This window comes from Scyliorhinus torazame, chromosome 19 (assembly GCF_047496885.1).
Source record: "Scyliorhinus torazame isolate Kashiwa2021f chromosome 19, sScyTor2.1, whole genome shotgun sequence".
Classification (NCBI taxonomy): domain Eukaryota; kingdom Metazoa; phylum Chordata; class Chondrichthyes; order Carcharhiniformes; family Scyliorhinidae; genus Scyliorhinus; species Scyliorhinus torazame.
In genome coordinates, this window is record NC_092725.1 from 69,794,869 (window position 1) to 69,813,219 (window position 18,351).

The 18,351-nt window shown below is 43.5% G+C and overlaps 1 protein-coding gene across 4 annotated transcripts in view; it reads right to left on the minus strand.

The window, feature by feature from the left end:
- The window catches only part of ptprz1a (protein tyrosine phosphatase receptor type Z1a), a 261,674-nt gene extending 249,898 nt beyond the window's left edge, over window positions 1-11,776 (minus strand). For 2 of the 4 annotated variants that reach the window (XM_072484494.1, XM_072484493.1), the window contains exon 1: window positions 11,436-11,776. In XM_072484494.1, coding sequence (XP_072340595.1) covers window positions 11,436-11,487 — 52 coding nt within the window. In that variant the 5' untranslated portion in view covers window positions 11,488-11,776. The remainder of the gene's footprint in view (window positions 1-11,435) is intronic. The other 2 variants (XM_072484495.1, XM_072484496.1) reach the window with 2 other exon arrangements.
- Window positions 11,777-18,351: the final 6,575 nt, after the last annotated feature.

Consider the following 18,351-nt stretch of genomic DNA (forward strand, 5'->3'; position numbering starts at 1 on the left):
AAAGTTTATGATTTATTTAACAACCTTTTTCCACAATGTAGGAATAATTTATTCTAATGCTTGAACATATGGTTATATTGCTTCCTCTACAATATATGACTTTTTGATTTATATTTGTAAATTGTATTTGTAAAATAATATAAAATCAATACTAATGGTATGTGTGATACTTGACTAGTATCACAATCATTTAACTTCCTCTATTTGTGGCTCTGATGGATTAAACATGATCCACAAACAGCCTGAAACCAGATGAATTTATATTGGCAATTGAGAAAGACTGAGTACATCCGTTTACTAGACTCAAAATAAAATAATAGTCAGGTGTAAAAAGCATACTTTAATAATAAAAGGGCAAAAGTGTAATGTTGGGTCTAGCAACAAATACACAGGCCAAGTTAGAAAGGATAAAAACAAGCACAGGTAGCGATTCCAGCAGTAGCATAGTGCAGCGCCCTTCATTCATTATTCGGCACCATTTTATGATGTTGCACTGAAAAAGCACTTTGTTGAACAATCCTTCTTCTTCCCGGGATGGTTGCTGCTGTTTATGCATTTACATTGATTAATAACAAAAGAAACGTGCTTGACTTATCTCCACTGGGAAGCAGAGGTGGTACATTGGTGAGTGGGCCACGAGAACGAAGAAGGCGGAACTGGTTGATTTAAATAGAACAGGACAGTTGTATTGATGTAAGTTTCTGGAACTACTATTGACTAGGTGGGAAAGAGAAGAGGACAGGGTGGAACTGTCTGAAGCACTACTGGTGGTACAAGTCTAGTTAAACATATGATGGTTCAGTCAAACAGTAACGCATATATAATATATATGTGTGAAACGCCAAAGAAAGCAATGTCAGATTTCCTGACAAATACAATCCTAAAACACACAATTCGGGAAATGATTATAGGCTTAGCAACAGTCCCCACGTTTAGTGTTGTGTCATGCCGAAAAATCGATTAATTTTCCAAGTGAATGAAAAGTATGTGTTCTGTAACCATTCCCATGGTAAGGAGGTCACTACACTTTCTAATTGGGTACTGTATTTCACGTGGAGACATTGTTCCTCTCCATGGAAGATGTGCTTGGGCAAATCAGTGGCAAATTCACTGTCACAGTCAGATTACCTCTGACAAAAGCCCCATCAATGTTATGGTTCCCCAGTGAAGGCGCCTGGGAATACTCCAGTCTGCCTGCTTCTCCACAACAAAGCTGAACTAGCAGCTGAAGGGAAAGAAATGTACTACTATCATGAAGGGAAAAAAAATGTTAAATCTAGTCCTCCCCCTCTGAGAGAAACAGTGTGGCAACAGTTGTCGAGATTATATATTGCTGATACAAAAGATTGAGGACTTGTCAGAAGTTGTGAAAAAAATGGCTCTGATATTTCAGTTCATTCAAAGTTGCTCCAAAACCCTGCTGAAAACAATCAAATCTCCCCACAGACTATTATTCTTTTCAAATGTCTTTGTCCTATAAGTCAGCAATTGCATTATTTTTCTATAGATAGGTCAATGAGCAAGTACAAGCACCCACAAGTCAGAACAATACAGTTAATGGGTAAAAGTAGTCTCCCAGACTCACTCCATGCATTAACCCAGCCAGGAGGAGGAGAAGGAGTAAGCAGCAAAAAAAAACAACAGCCAATCAGATTGGACTTTGCCAAATGCAATCCTCAATGTATGTGCAGGACAAAAATTATATTGCGGAGATCTTACAGTTAAGTGTCCTTCCAAGCTGCAATTTTGATGTGAAACTACAAGAGTACTATCAAGTGCAAATTTAAATATGCTAGAGCCTATTTAATTAACAGAATCTTGCATTTCAACTGAAGTCTTTGTGTTGTTCGCATTTATTTCACTTTTGTTAACAAATTCAGGTCTAATTTCCACGTCTGATTTTTTAAAAGTAGAAGTTTATATCACACTGCACGATTTGACCCTGTTGTTTTGTTTAAGTAATGCATAAAAATGTTAGACATTAGTCGTGGGCATACATTACCCTCGTGTTTTTAAGTCTTTCCCTACTCACAGTGATTGCATATGAAATTACTTTCTTTTGAGTGTACAGTCTGTCAGTAGAGTACCTCTGGAGGCAATTGTACCAAGGAATGATATCTCAGGGCAGTTAGTGTGAGCGCAGAACGTTGGGGAGAATTTATACTAGGATGCCATTGGGCAACTAGGATGCCATTGGATGCCAGGGGCAGCACAGTAGCATTGTGGATAACACAATTTGTTCACAGGTCCAGGATCCCAGGTTCGATTCCGGCTTGGGTCACTGTCTGTGCGGAGTCTGCACATCCTCCCCGTGTGTGCGTGGGTTTCCTCCGGGTGCTCCGGTTTCCTTCCACAGTCCAAAGATGTGCAGGTTAGGTGGATTGGCCATGATAAATTGCCCTTAGTGTCCAAAATTGCCCTTTGTGTTGGGTGGGGCTACTGGGTTATGGAGATAGGGTGGAGGTGTTGACCTTGGGTAGGGTGCTCTTTCCAAGGGCCGGTGCAGACTCAACGGGCCGAATGGCCTCCTTCTGCACTGCAAATTCTATGATCTATGAACTTGAACTCTGTCCTGATGAATTCTCCAGAAGGTTTGTTTCGGAAATGAATATTAACTCTGCATTTAATGTTCTGCATGCAAGAGACAGTTCCTTACAAAAATATTAAGCATTTTGTCCTGCTGGTTGTGACTTTTAACTGATCTAATACAATTTGGTTTTGTAAAGTTGACAAACTGCATTGTTTCCCGCTCATAATCCCACTTCAATTTATGTTAAATGACTTTTCAGTCTAATTTTCCAGCTTCAGTTCAACTGGATAATTTCACAGCTTCCTTACTATCATACATAATTGAAGTTCATATAAGTAATGGATTTACAGTTAAATGTATTATTGTGCCCACCAAGGCCCCTGAATAAGAATAAATTGCATCAGCAAGGACAATGTTAACTTCATCAAATTATTTTGTACAACTGAATTAATGTTTTTGTGCAAGAAATTCTATTAGCTCATTTTGGTTAATGTCTTCAAAAAGGGGGGGAAACTTTCATTTCACAGTTGGACAGTCATATCCAATGGTTGCCTTGACAGTAGCAACAGAGAGTTTGGAGAGAGGTTTAAGCATGTTTCAAAGAGTATGCTGCCAACGGAGAGTGTGTCATTTAACAACGCAGCAATAATTAGTTGAATGATAGGTTGGGAGAGTGTAACGATGCAGAGTGCTCTTTCAGAGGGTGGGTGCAGACTCGATGGGTTGAATGGCCTCCTGCACAGGGATTCTATGATATGATGATGACTACTTCTGGAAACTTATGTTTATACAGACAGTGCAGCCATATGCCATTACATCCTTGCAGCATTTGTGACATGCAGCATTGCTAAATACAATGCAAGAAAGCTTCTTTCGTACAGTGCCTAATGTAACTCCAGAACATCTCAAAGCAGTTTCAACAAGTACTTCTCTGATGTAGGCACTGTTGTAATGTAGGAAAACCAGCAGCCAATTTGCCCACAGCAAGATTCCACAAACAAATAATGAGGTAAATAACTAGAAAGTCCATTTGGGGGTGGTGGTTAATGGGTCAATGTGGGCTACAACACCACCGGAACATTTACATCCATCTGAAGGGACCTTCAGACTCTGTTCAACGTCACGCACAAAAGGTATTGGCCGGAACTTTCCGCCCCTGTTTTCAATGGGCGGGAATGTCAGTGTTGGCAGACAATCCAGCAGGAGTCCCCAAACAGCTTATACGTCGGCAGGATTTCCTGTTCAGATGTCCCCTCTCCCCTCGCCAATGACATTTTGAGGTTCACAACATGAAAGGTCAGGAACCCCATTACCATATATTTAAATATCATTAGCAGGCTTCCTGGCTGTATTCCAACCCCCCCCCCCCCCCCCCCAATGTCACGTCGGTGGGACTTAAAACAGATCCTGAAAAATGGGTGCTGGTGAAGAGAACCTGCCTGGGATGCACTGGTAAGTACAGTCCCCAGGGAGAAAGAGGGTCATGCCTGGCACCAGTGCAAGTGGACAGATATACAGCCAGCATAATTAAGGACCCCACGCACCCCAGACAGACTCTCTTCCACCTTCTTCCGTCAGGAAAAAGATACCAAAGTTTGAGGTCACGTACCAACCGACTCAAGAACAGCTTCTTCCCTACTGCCATCAGACTTTTGAATGGACCAACCACGTATTAAGTTGATCTTTTCTCTATACCTTGCTATAACTGTAACATTATATTCAGCAGTCTCTCCTTCATTCCCTATGTATGTTATGCATTGTTTGTACAGCATGCAAGAAACAATACTTTTCACTGTATACTAATACATGTGACAATAATAAATCAATTCAAATCAAAAATCAAAACACTGCCGGGGGAGGGGTTCCATTGGTGAGCTCTACGGAGTGGGGAGGGGAGTCCATTTCTGTGGAAGGGGGGGGGGGCGTTGATTTATTTTTTCATATTCGGGATCCCTTTAAAAAGAGTGTCCTGATTTATCACATGCCACGATTGTGCCTCCACCAGCATGATGTCATGACCCACCATTTATTTTTCAACGCGCTTGAAAATCTGTCAGGAATAGACAGCAAGGCATTTGGCAGGTTGTCCTCTATTTTCTGCTCGAGACAACATGAAAATAAATGAGAAAATCCCGCCCAATACTTCTAAAGAAGTGTTGCTGGGAATGGAGTTTCAGATCTTTGATCCCAAGGCAATAAAGGAACTGCAATATAGTACACAATCAGGATGGTATGTGATTTGATGGGAGGTTTACAGGCGCTGTTTCCATGTGGGTCTGCTGCCCTTGTGCTTCTAGGTGATAATGGTCATGGGTTTGGAACGTGCTGTTGAAGGAGCCTTAGTGAGTTATTGCAGGGCATCTTGGATGTGGTATATACTGCTTGCACTATGTGGTAGAGAAATTGAATGTTTAAGTTGCTAGATGGGATGCCAATCAAGTGGACTGCTTTGGCTTGGGTGGTGTCAAGCTGCATGCGTGTTTTTGGAGCTGTACTCATCCAGGCAAATGGCCCAGCCCCCAAAGCTGACTGGACTAGGATCTCCTACTGACTACTTCCCAACCCACCTACACACTTACCCATCTACCCACCTGAACCACCTGCCAACCTACCCACCTGTACCCTACCATTTTACCCACCTGACAATCTGCCCCCTTACCCCACTCACCCTACCCACTTACACACTCACCATTCAATCATACACTGAAAAGTTTTGTGATCTTTAAAGGACTTACCAGAATACAGCAGCTAATGCCATAAAAAGAGGGTATGGTTGCTGTGCTGATTCTCACCTCTGCTCTCTGCATGGATTCCTGTGCTGAGGGGGGGGGGGGGGGGGGGGTTCCTCTGCACTGTGGATCAAAGCTTTGGCCAGAAAAATCAAACCCAGCTTAGTGGGTAGTTTTCTGTCTGAGGCACTGGACAAAGCAGTCTGATGCTGATTGGAAAATTTGTGACATTATGATGGAGGGAAGGTCATCGATGAAGCAACTAAAGATGGCTGAACCAAGGGAGCTACTCTGAGAAACTTCTGTTGCAATGTCCTGGGGCTGACCTGATTGACCTCCAAGATCCACAACCATCTTTTTTTGTGCTGCATGTGACACCAACCAATGGAAATTTTACCCCTGATTCGCAGTGACTTCAATTTTGCCAGGGATTCTTGACACTACACTCAATCAAGTGTTGTTTTGATATCAAGAGCAGTTGCTCTCAGCACCCCTCTCGAGTTCAGCTCTTTTGTCTGCATTTGGGCCAAGGCTGTAATGAGGTCAGGAGCCAAGTGGCCCTCGCGGAACTATTCAATTGTGTACACCATCAAATCAGAACCTAATCCTCAGTCAACGCACATACTTGCTCCAAGAGATCTGGGCAGCAATCAGATAGGAACTGATCATTCTTAACCTCTCCACCCAAGTGAAAATAAAGCAAAGTCCCACCACCCTGGAAGATTAGCTAATTCATCAAAATTTCAATAATTCAAAACAGGAGTGATCACCCTCAGCCAGGGAATAAAAGAAAACAAACTAAAGGAGGAAGAGAAAATAACCGCATTATTGAAAAAGACAGACCTTTGATGTGATTTCCATCATCGGGAATTTGGCTTTTTGTGTATTACAACATCCTCATATCAATTTATTAATTAACAACAATTAACAGAACATTTATGTGAAGAGCTGAAAAGGACTTTTTAAAACCTTAGTACTTTCATTTTTTTAGCACCATTACATCTGAAGATAAACAGAATGGTAGACTGCGAAAAGGTAAAACTGTTTTCCCAGTTGGCTTCACACACTTGATCTGTATGGACAATTCTCCTCTTTGTCCTGTTACATCCCCTACTTCCAATTGTATACCCAGGACTCAAAATGCCATTGTTCATTGAGCCAAGTTGCAATTTATTTACCTTCGCAAGTTAGCAAACCTGAATGTGAAGGGGTTAGCCTTGAAGTTACAAAAAGCTTAAATTTTCATCAACTGCTAATCACATCCCTAGTATTTTTCTGTTGGTCCTACACAAAGAAGCTTTTCATATTTTCTCTTTCAATTCCCATTATTATTGCAAAAAGCTGAGATCCTCCCCGCACAAAAACAAGTTGAGCTCCTTTAGCTATTCTACTCATCAATCTAACAGCCCAGCGTGTCTTTCTTTGAATCCTATCCAATGGCTCAATGCCTTCTATTTTATAACTATACAGTAACCAGAAACTGAAAACCATATTCCAGTAGTGGTCTCATCAATGTTTTATAGAGTCTCGGTATCAAGTTCTAGGACTCGCTTCATTTCTATAGATTCTCCACTTTATAAAATTAATCTTTGCAATTGCTGTATTGCAATATGTTAAAGGTTTCAACATTGAATAAGTCATCAAACTCACTTTATTTTAGAACTATCTCACTAACAAATAAAATTCCATGGTTTAAAATAATAGATTTTCATGAACAATATGCATCACCTTACATTTCTCTGTGTTATTTTGAAATAGTCTTTCCAATAAACCATTTGGAATTATTTAGCGTGGCGGAAACATGGAGCATTGTTTTCAACAGAACATCATCCACAAGTAAAATGGTAATGAAGTTTATGACACTGTGTTGTGTGTTTTTGAACACATCAGGCTTGCAATGTTTTCAATGCAGTGATCTGACAAAGATGAAGAGACAAGAAGAGAGGGACAGAGATACAATCTGTTCCGGTCACCGAAAGGAATGCAAGGTTTTTTAAAAAGTATCAAAGCACGTATTTATTGTCTTAATTAAAAGTACAGGCAGCGATTGTCCTGTGACCATCAGTAAAACATTAATTGGGTCTGTGAAGAATGGGAATTTTTGTTCCAAAACTGATTGGACCTCGGTTCAACTGAGTTTGAAAGTCTGGAATTTTCTTTATATATGTATATATAAGGAGAACATCTTGAGCAGCAAGGTGGCATAGAGAACACCAGGAGCGAAGCATAAAGAAGGAGGGTTTTCATTCACCCCTCGTTCATGCGATCTAAACCTCAGTTGCACTGTTGTGGAATGTCACAGGGCTGAGCAGTGTTTCAGGTGCTCCCCAGAGAAAAGCGAGTAAAATTGAAAAATGTGTCATCGACAGGGCCCATTGTGAATGTCTTGGCAGCTAATAAAGAAAAATAATGAAAGGCAACACAGCTTCAAAAAAACAAAGCTAGAGATTTGTTACAACTTCCCTTGAACTGTTACTCGTCACTTTGAGGTTGGAAAAATGTCCAGACTCAAATGGGCTGGTGGCCTCCTTCCGTGCCATAAAGATGCGATGACTCCATAACAAGAAAGTTTAGTCAGCTGAAGGTTTCAGAAAACCATAGCGGTTGCTGCTGCAGAAATAGGAGAGAAGAAAGGACTACTTTTCTCAGAACCTCTTGCCTATTTTCTAGTGAGCTGTATCACTACCCATGTGGGTTGAAGTCAATCTCTTTGGAGATTTCAGATGGTCAACTCAGATGTCTATTGAGGCAGCCCTGAATGACACTGTGGCTGGGGAATTATCTCATTTACAATCAGTGGAGGTTTCAGTCCCATCTTCTAACCATCTTGGCCTCGTTGACTATTATAAAAGGCCTGCAAGCTATCGGTCTTCATCTCACTGGTTCCACTCTGGACTTCACTGCAGCTCACAAGATCCAGCAGAACATTTGTTTGAAATGGCCAAGCCTCTGTTATCTATTGCTAATGGCTTCCAAGCACTTGAGATGTGCTTGCAAAAAGCCACTGCTTTTTATGACAAGTGTAATCCAAAATAGGTTACAAATAAAAATAATGAGAAAGACGACAAAACATTTGCAGGGCCAAAAGCAAGGATTAAATCTTGCATGAGAAGCACAAGTTTAGAAGGAAAAATAGAAAGAATGAAAAAGAATGCAATTTTCCTGGTCAGAAACCAAATACAAAGAAGTATTACAATGTTTCTGTTCAAATGGAAACCAGTTTATCTTTCCTGGATTTTCAATGAAAATTAAGATTGACCATTCAATATGTATCAAAACACAATTAAATAGTTTAGATTTCTTTTGGGAAGAAATGGCAAATGAATACATTTAGCATAAATAAGTTCAGTTATGTATTCATCACAGCAGGGGGATTTAGTCGGGCAGATACCAGGAAGATGTTTCCACTTATAATAATAATAATGTATATTGTCAAGTAGGCTTATATTGCAATGAAGTTACTGTGAAAATCCCCTAGTCGCCACATTCTGGCGCCTGTTCGGGTACACGGAGGGAGAATTCAGAATGCCCAAATTACCTACAGCACATCTTTCGGGACTTGTGGGAGGAAACCGGAGCACCCGGAGGAAATCCACGCAGACACGGGGAGAACGTGCAGACTCCACACAACCAGTGAACCAAGCCAGGAATGGAACCTGGAACCTTGGTGCTGTGAAGCAACAGTGCTAACCACTGTGCTGCCATGCTACGTGTTTGGAAAATTAGAACCAGGGGACACAGTTTAAGAATAAGAGGCTTCCCTTTTAAGACTAAGATAAGAATAAATATTTTCTCCCAGAAAATTGTTGGATCTATGGAATTCTCTTCCCAGACAGCAATGGAGGCCGTTTAATTTATTCAAAATAGAGGTTGAAAGATAAGGGAGTTGAGTGTTAAGGGGACGGGACGGGGGTGGGGGGTTGCAGACAGAAAAGCGTTGAGACCGCAACTGGATCAGCCATGATCATATTGGATGGCGCAGCCGGTTTGAAGGCCAAATGGCCAATTCCTGCTTCTAAATCCTATGTTCCCGTTTTCTACTGCATATCTTTTGAACAGTAATCCAACTAGGTTAAATAGTGCCACAGTCAGCCTGAAGAGTGTGATTCCTCATCGGCCCTGAGAGCAGAAAGGTGGACAACTGAAGCAAAAAGGTGTGTTGGTGTTCTAGCAGCTAATTGAAGATCTGGATTTTTCATTTAATGCTACCTTCTATAAAACACCACCATCAGAGCAGAAATAAACTTCTACAGAATTAGCAATAGGATGGAAAGAAGAGAGATTAGAGTAATTTTGGACAGCAGTCTGGAACTGACGGTCCTTTTCGTTCTCTTCATTTCTGCCATATATGTAAACCATAAGGAAACTACAAATGCCTTAAGTAACTCTATATAGTTGCAGCGATTCAAATAAACTTATCACATTACAGTCATCACTCCGCTGTCGGATTTTTGCGCACATTTTCAGTTGTTGATGACTTTTGGCACTACCTCGTATTTTGCATTCGCGCATAAATAGTTAAAGTATGAAACCTCATCCTAGAAAACATCCAACTGTCTTACAAAATACAAATGACACAGCATTAGTCATACGGATGAGTTGAAACAATATTTGACTCTCTGAAGAGACTTTGAACACACATTGCCAACCGTTCTTCATGCATATTTTACTCAGTTAACTTGGTCAGGAGAAAGACCGGAATGGTGGGTCTGACTGTGACCTACAATTTCAAGAGTGCACTCAAGAACTAATGCTGAATTGAGTCATCATCAGTCTGCCCTTGAATTCACAAGGAACTGCTCAGGCCAAACTCACACAGGACCATTATTTCTCAGAAAGGACATCACCGTCTGGGCTGGGTTTGAACTCAAACGGCAGAGGTGAAAGAATATGGGTCAGCAGAGTTCACTCGCCACCTGCCAGTTTTTCTTCCTTTACCAACCCAGCATCACGCCCCTCCCCCCCCCCCCCCCCCACCACCACCACCAAACCTCCAATCATTTTGCTCCAAGCTTGGCTTGAGAAAATAGAGCACTGGGATGAGTAGCTACACAGCTGACTGCACAAATGGTTTGTTTAATGTGTGGCCTACAGTCTCGGTCAAAAAGGCCCGGGTCAACCATACACTTGTGAGATTTGTAGCACTGACGGAGAACAGAGTTTGTCCAACAGCAGTCACCCCCCCCCCCCCCATTACAATATTCCATCTCCTTTAAAAAAAATCTGTGCGGACTTTTCTTTGTTCTCTCATTCGCTCTCCTTCATGGCTGCTTTCAACACCCATGAAGAACAGCCCCAGAGTAATCAACTGTCCTTAACAGACGCTGACAACAGAATCGAATGAGGAACAAAGAGGTGCCGAGGGGACTGAGGTTTGCAACAGAATGGGACGGGACAACGACTGTGACAAATACCTTCTCTGTTGCTGAGCATTGTATGAGACCTGTGTTGGATCCTGCCAGCCTGCACCAATTTGTCAATTTCAAAATATTATTCATCCAGTTACAGATTAAACCCATTATATATTTGCTCTTTAAGAGGCAAAGCGATGGGAACTGCCTCCCATAGCTGGCCATAGAAGGTTGGCTTGGGCATGTTCAATAATAAAAAAAGGTGAGGTCTTACGTGGATATGGAGACAGACGCTGTGTTGCAGTCTTACAGAAACTGCAGGACCAAAATAACTCTTTAATAAAAAACCCAATCCCTTAAAATATTCCCACCCACCCTGTATTTAAAGATTGCAATAAAGCTGCCGCGACCGCATGGATCGATCCCAATTCCAAGGGGTAATTACTGATGCCCCCCTCGGTTCACCTCCCTTCTCGTTGAAACTGGGCAAGGGGATTGCCCATTCGGCCGTGTCCACACATATCCCCATGCCCACACACACAATCCGGAGTGTCAATCGCCAGCCACCAGCATCACAGCTCAGGAAATAATGCTAAAATAAAGGTTCAGTGTAGGTTCGGCTGCAGCCTGGATTTGCAACATTGCCATTGCACTTTCTGCCTGTCTGCGCGCTGACCCTTTTCTGTTGCGCCTCGAGAACCGTGTTCTAAAGCCCCCCCCCCCCGCCCAAACACCTCACCGGGCGACTGTCATAGGAAATGTGACTTTTACTCGTTTTCAAAAATGAGCCAGAAAGATGCAGAGAGCGCGGACGTGGCCACTCACCCGCTTGACAGATACAAAGGATTGCAGGGATCCAGAGAGACCAGGGCAGCATGTCCGCGGAGCCCGGTCCGGCTGCAACTTGTTGGCTTTTGGGAACAGATTAAAGTCCTTCTGGTGCAGAGGTTGTTTTGCTCCTTGTTCCGTGCCGGGGGGTTAGGAGGCTGGGGTGGGGGGAGCCGTGCATGGAGCCGGTGACTGAGCCTGTTCTGGGCAAGGCAGCCAAGTGGCTGGGAACCCGCCTTCACCGTGAGTGACTCCAGAGAGTGAGAGAGGCTGGGCAGAGCAACTGAGTGTAACAGTGAGTCTGGATGTGGGTGTGTGTGTCAGAGAGAGAGGCTGAGTGAGTGGGAGACTCTCAATGTGAATGCGAGCGCTTGCCTATCTATTTCTGTGACAGCTACTCAGCCACTGAATGTGGACACCTCACTAAATGTGGGACAGTCTGCGTGAAGCCGGGACTGTTAACTTTATGCCTGATATGATCGGCCTTATACCCTGTGTGTGAGAGTATTTTAGGTATGTTTGTACTGGCGCTGGGATTCCGGGAGCTTAGTGTCTCAGCCAGACCCTGATATTAATCCCTTATCGCATCATTAGAATTGTAGATCCAGGTTCCAGTGGCCCTACTACTGCTTCCTGGAGAAGGAAGATAGGGGGGTGGGGGGGTAGCAGTAATGCTGGCTTCCCGGGATCCAATTTAGACAAGTGATCAAAGCAGCTAAGTGACCCTCACCCTCAAGAATGTGGGCTTCAGAATCCAGTTGCCACCTTCACAGGAGTGTGCTGGGACCCACCGGAATCAAGGGTACATCATCCAGTCCCAACCCTATAGTAGCACAATGCGCAGGGCTAACACTCAACTGCTGCGGTAACCCCGCCTGGTGTTGGCATGACCTGGGGTCATACTCACCCTCAGCCAAAAATGAAATCACATTTCATAAGTGCCCAGGTGTTCTCTCTGGAAAGCAGTAAAAGTTTGACTGCAATTGTTTTTGATGACAGAAGTAAAAGGATGTTCCTCCATTGTAACACACGCACAAAAAGCCACGTAGTCAGGGAGCAAGATTCTGCAGAATCATACAGAAACATACACCACAGCGCTAGATGTTGCAACTGGTACCAATCAACTGGAGGGCAATGGGCATTATGGCACCGCTCACTTGACTGCGCATTGCAAGTGGCCCCGGTTGGCTGCAGCAGAAATGAAATGCAAATGAAAAATGAAATGAAAATCGCTTATTGTCACAAGTAGGCTTCAACTGAAGTTAATGTGAAAAGCCCCTAGTCGCCACATTCTGGCGCCTGTTCGGGGAGGCTGGTACGGGAATTGAACCACGCTGCTGGCCTGCCTTGGTCTGCTTTAAAAGCCAGCGATTTAGCCCTGTGCTAAGCCAGCCCCAGGTAAGAGTCCTGGTGTGTGACTTGCCAGTGACATTTTTGGATACTGGGACAGAGCAGGCAGTGGCCAAACAGTCTGTCTGAAAATTGGAATTACATTAATATGAGTGGTTAAGGATTGTGTGATTGAGCAGCATCTGGTGAATTTTGATCCCTCATTTAGCTTTAAGGTACTATGTACTAAAAATAAATGGACACAGTTACCTAGTTCGCACAGGGGAGGCAGCGGCATTGGGGTATTATTGCTGGACTAGTAATCCAGGGTCATGCTATGGAGACCGGGGTTCAAATCCTGCCATAGCAGAAGGTGAAATTCAAATTCAATAAAAATCTGGAATTAAAAGTCTAAAAGGTGTCAATTGTTGTAAAAACCCATCTAGTTCACAAGGAAATCTGTTGTCCTTATTGCACTGCCTTACATGTGGCTCCAGACCCACAGCAATGTGGTTGATTCGGAAATGCCCTCGCGGATGGGCAATATATGCTGGTCCAGCCAGCGATACCCACATCCCATGGGCGAATGGAAAAAAAACCTTGGTTGAGGCGAATGAAAAAAAAAACAATTAAAAGTGCAGGTGTACCACTGTCAGCTCTGTGCTACACAGGACAACCTTTGATGCAGGTAGTCTCCAGTTCTGTGCCAGTGTGTTATTGAGGGGCAGTGACTATTTCAATAAAGAAGACTGAACAATAAAAGCACTCCCACATTTAAAACCAAATGCCTTGTATGAGGGGATGCATTTTGCATTCACACAGATGATCTAATCCACTTTATGCAAGCACTCAGACCCATTTTGTGATTGAACAGTAATTCTTAAAATAAACTTCTGCCTCCCTCCCCTTACTGACATTTCCTCCTTTTAAAAATCCTAAAGGCTATTCAGTGAACCATCTGAGTTGTACAATTGTTCAATTTTTAACCAAATTCAAATTTTCAAATTGCAGGATTAGAATTCTTCATCTCTGGATTACTAGTCCAATAATATAAACATTACCCGACTTTGACTGACCCTACTATCAATTTTGTTGTGATCTCTGTCTACATCAATAACTTTAAAAAATAAATTTCAACTTCCAGCCAATAGCTGAAAGAATACCGCATCAAGATTTAAGGTTTAAGACATTTACTGTAACAAATTATATAAACACAATTGACTAAACACGAGGCAGGATTCTCCGTCCCACCGGCAACAGTATTCTCCCATTGTGGGCAGCTCCATGCCATCGGGTAATCCTCGGGCATGGGTTTGTTGCCAGTGCAACGGAGAATCCCGACAGTGGAGAATCCAGCCCACTATCTTTGTAGGCAATTTATACTTTAAACCATAGAATAAAATATTAACAACCACCACCCCCACCCCTTCTTACTCTTAGCCAAACTAAAAAAGACAAACATCACAGCTTTACTCTACACTGTCCTTCATGTGGCTATCTCCCCCCACCGGGTCGGAGAATCAGCGCGGCGCCGCGCGAATCGCAGTGCACAGAATCAGCACCAGCGTGGTCGGCGCGACACCGATCGGGGTATGCGGCGACTCTCCGGCACTGGCTGGTGAGCCAATTCTCCGGCCTGGATGGGCCGAGCGGCCGTCATCAAAAAGCCGAGTCCCGCCGGCGCCGTTCTAACATCCTCTGAGCTGGCGGGATGTCGGCGTTGAAGGGTCCCGGGGGTGGCCTGTGGCGGGGGGGAGGGGGCCTCCGTGGTGGCCTGGCCCACGATCGGGGCCCACTAATCGGCTGGCCGGCCTCTCTGCCCCCCCCCCCGGCCTCCTTCCCTCTGCGCCTGCTCCTGCACCCTTGCACCATTTGGCGTCGGAGCCGGCGCGGGGTCGCGCCGACCCAACTGTGCATGCGCGGACCCCGCGGTGCCGGGTTCCGGCCGTGATCAGCAGCTGGAGCGGCGTAGGTCGCTCCAGCGCCGTCTTAGCTCCCTGTGGGCCGCAGAATGGGGTCCCGGAATGGGTGCCGACGCCAAAGTAAAACACTCCCGTTCTTACTCCGGCGTCGGCACTTAGCCGCCCGTTGGGAGAATCCCACCCCTGATTTTTCCCAGAATCAATCGAAAGTGATTCTTAGCTCCCAAGGGTTTACCCCTGCTCTTTTCTTTTCTCAGTCTGGTGAGCTGCCTTTCACAGTGTGGCTTTCATTCCCCGAAACCTCGCCCCTAACCCAAACTAGATACCTTTCGGTCTCATTTTAATACCCCATTAATTTGTTCTTTTTAATCTAAATGCAAGTTTCCACTCACGTTCTTGTGCAACGAACCATAGAGATTTACTTTGGCCTAATGCTGCTCTCTCTCTTTCTCTCCTGAATCCAGGAAGACTCAAAATACTGTCCGCTTGTGACCCGATCTTTACAAGGGCTCCTCTCCATCCTTCCCCATGGCAAAAAGAATCACATGGGCTTGTATCTAGATAGAAATGTTGATTAAGCTATCCTTGAGATCCCAACTATCTTTTGCCCTGGAACTAAGTGGGCAATTTAAAGTACAACAATTTACAGCCCGACATTCTCAGCACTTTAAAGGGACTTGGAGACCACTAGAAACACACAGGCTGTTACCATTATCTCCAAGCATAAATACCTTGCACCTTCTTCCCAGTAAAACAATCTTTCCTTTGATCTCTAACAAACCAACCAACCAGGTCTACTGTCAGGCTGATGTTGGAACAGATCACATGGCCCCCTTCATTTATCTTACCTTAAATTTAAAGGCACAGTCCAAAAACATAATCTTATAAACTTCGTAACTGCAATATCATCCAGGTATCATTCAGGGTGTGTATATGAAAAGCATTGTCTAAGCATGTGTAAGTCTCTCTCTCTCTCTTTCTTTCCTATTTACACTGACCTAAAGTGAATGTCTGAGTGCTACTCATTTGAAATGAATTAATCTGCATATGTAAATGACATTGACTTTTATGCATGATCAAATAATAGCACTGCAACATTAAACTGCTGTTTGGTGGTCAATACTGCTTCAGGATCACTGCAAACCAACAGCAATGAGGTCTGGTACCTGCACCATAATACTTTCAAATCTGAGGAAGGCAGAGAGTCTTGAATCTACATGACCAGAAACAAATTTAGAAATCCACTATCACATTTTATCCCAAACAAAGTCTGATTCAGTTATCACTGTCTTCATCTCATATGAATAGTGAGAGCCTGATGTGCATAAGCAGCACCTGCTCGACAGTCTTTGGATACATTTGGAGCCATGTTTTGTTCACAATAATTTGTATACATATCTAACCTTTTACTTAAACTCTGTATACATAGTATCCCTCATTTTATGAACATATTTTCTCCATCTGAGAAAATGTTCCCTTTTATGTGAACCTCGGTACATGGCGTTCTCCTAGAACAGGCATTTATTCATCAGCTGTCCCTTGATTCAAGGATGATGTTTACTCAGGGTTGCGAGAATTTTCCGTGAGTCTTCACGTGACTGAACAAGACCCACAGATCTTTGGACACTTGATGCAGGATGTCCCACGAGACAATGGGATCCAGAGCTTAGGAATGGCTTCCTTTACTTTCCTTCTTTGCCACCACTCTGCCTCATCATTAAGATGTTATGATTCAAAACGTGATGCAGCGTGATGGACAAGTTGCCACCATTTGGGTCAATTGGTAGTCAGTGATATCAATGTTGGCGTGCTTCAAGGAGAGCTTCAGTATGTTTTTAAAGTGTTCTCTTAGTTCTCCCATTGGAACTTTGACCATTTGAGAGTTGGGAAAACAGGATGTATGGGGGAGACACTTTTCAGGCATCTGACAGTGTCTAGTAAGTCAAAGCTGATTTTTCAGGGCTTTTGCCTGAATATTTGTGGAGCTGGTTTCAAGAATAACACTAATGTTTGTTTGGTTGTCCTCCAAAGGAAAGATGTGGCGTTGTTGATGTTAGAGATTGGTGGTTTCTTTATAATCACACCATCAGACCATTCTGGATTATGAAGCAAAGAGTAACGATATATTACCACAAATAGTAATATAACAGCGACAACTGTACACTGCAACTTCTTTTGACTTGCAGAGATCTTTGTTGTCAAACACTCACTGCTGTAGCTTGTAAAAGGCTAAGCTAGTGCAGCTGACCCAGTGTTGGAACTCTTCATCAGTGGTGGTCTTTTGAGAGAGGTGGCAGCAAGATATGGGAAGTGCTTGCCATATTCCAGCCTTGTGCTTATTATGGATATACATTATATATATAAGGACTCTTTGCTCTATAATATTAGCAAGATATGAAAAATTGCTTTGTATCTGGGAATACATTCTTGCTGGTTCTGCATCATGCGATGTGTAGTAACATCCTTAATAAACCTGTCATTGTAACTTACAAGAATCCAGAGTGTGGGCATGGACATAGCTTTTCTCTTTGCGGCAACAAAGAAATATAACAGGAGAGAAAACTGCCGACAAGGATTGGGGTAGAAAGAAAAATTGGCGAAAAGAAGATTTTCGTTGACTAATTGTGGGACAGTATCGGGAGCAATGGGAGATTCTCAGGACTGGATTCGCACACACAGGCCTCGGGCAAAGCACTGCCAATGTGAATGTTCAACAAAGGTTTTCTACTGCAACTTTGAGTAAGAAGACCGTCAGTCGGGGAAGACTTCCTTAAGTTGAAGTAAGTGAGGTCTGGGTTGCAGGGACTGCGGACATGGTGAAACTACATGGGCTGCGGGGAACGGGAATTTCGAAGTCTGCCAATTCTGCATGGGCCACGACTCGGGTAAAAAGTCTAAATATACTCAGGCAAAAAAAAGGTAAAGAATTCCTTATTGCTTATTCAAGGGGTTGTTAATAATAATAATAATAATAATAATCACTTACTGTCACAAGTAGGCTTCAATGAAGTTACTGTGAAAAGCCCCTAGTCACCACTTTCCGGAGCCTGTTCGGGGAGGCCGGTACGGGAATTAAACCCGCGCTGCTGGCCTTGTTCTACATTACAAGCCAGCTGTTTAGCCCACTGTGCTACACAGTCAGAAGGGAAGAAGTATAGACCCTAGGAGTAGGGATCCAAAAATGGCGGGAAAAATGGGCGCCTTAGATAAGTTTGATTAGAACATAGAACATAGTACATACAGTGCAGAAGGAGGCCATTCGGCCCATCAAGTCTGCACCGACCCACTTAAGCCCTCACTTCCACCCTATCCCCATGACCCAATAACCCTTCCTAACCTTTTTGCACACTAAGGGCAATTTAGTATGGCCAACCACCTAATCTGCACGTCTTTGGACTGTGGGAGGAAACAGGAGCACCCAGAGGAAACCCACGCAGACATGGGGAGAACGTGCAGACTCCGCACAGACAGTGGCCCTGCGGGAAATCGAACCTGGGACCCTGGCGCTGTGAAGCCAACAATGCTATCCACTTGTGCTACTGTGCTGCCTGATGAGGATAATGAAACATGAATTTCATATAAAGATAGATTCCAATTGCTTTAAATAGCTAATCAGACACCGGAGGACCTAAATGTGCTTGTTAGGTGAACTGGACATTCTG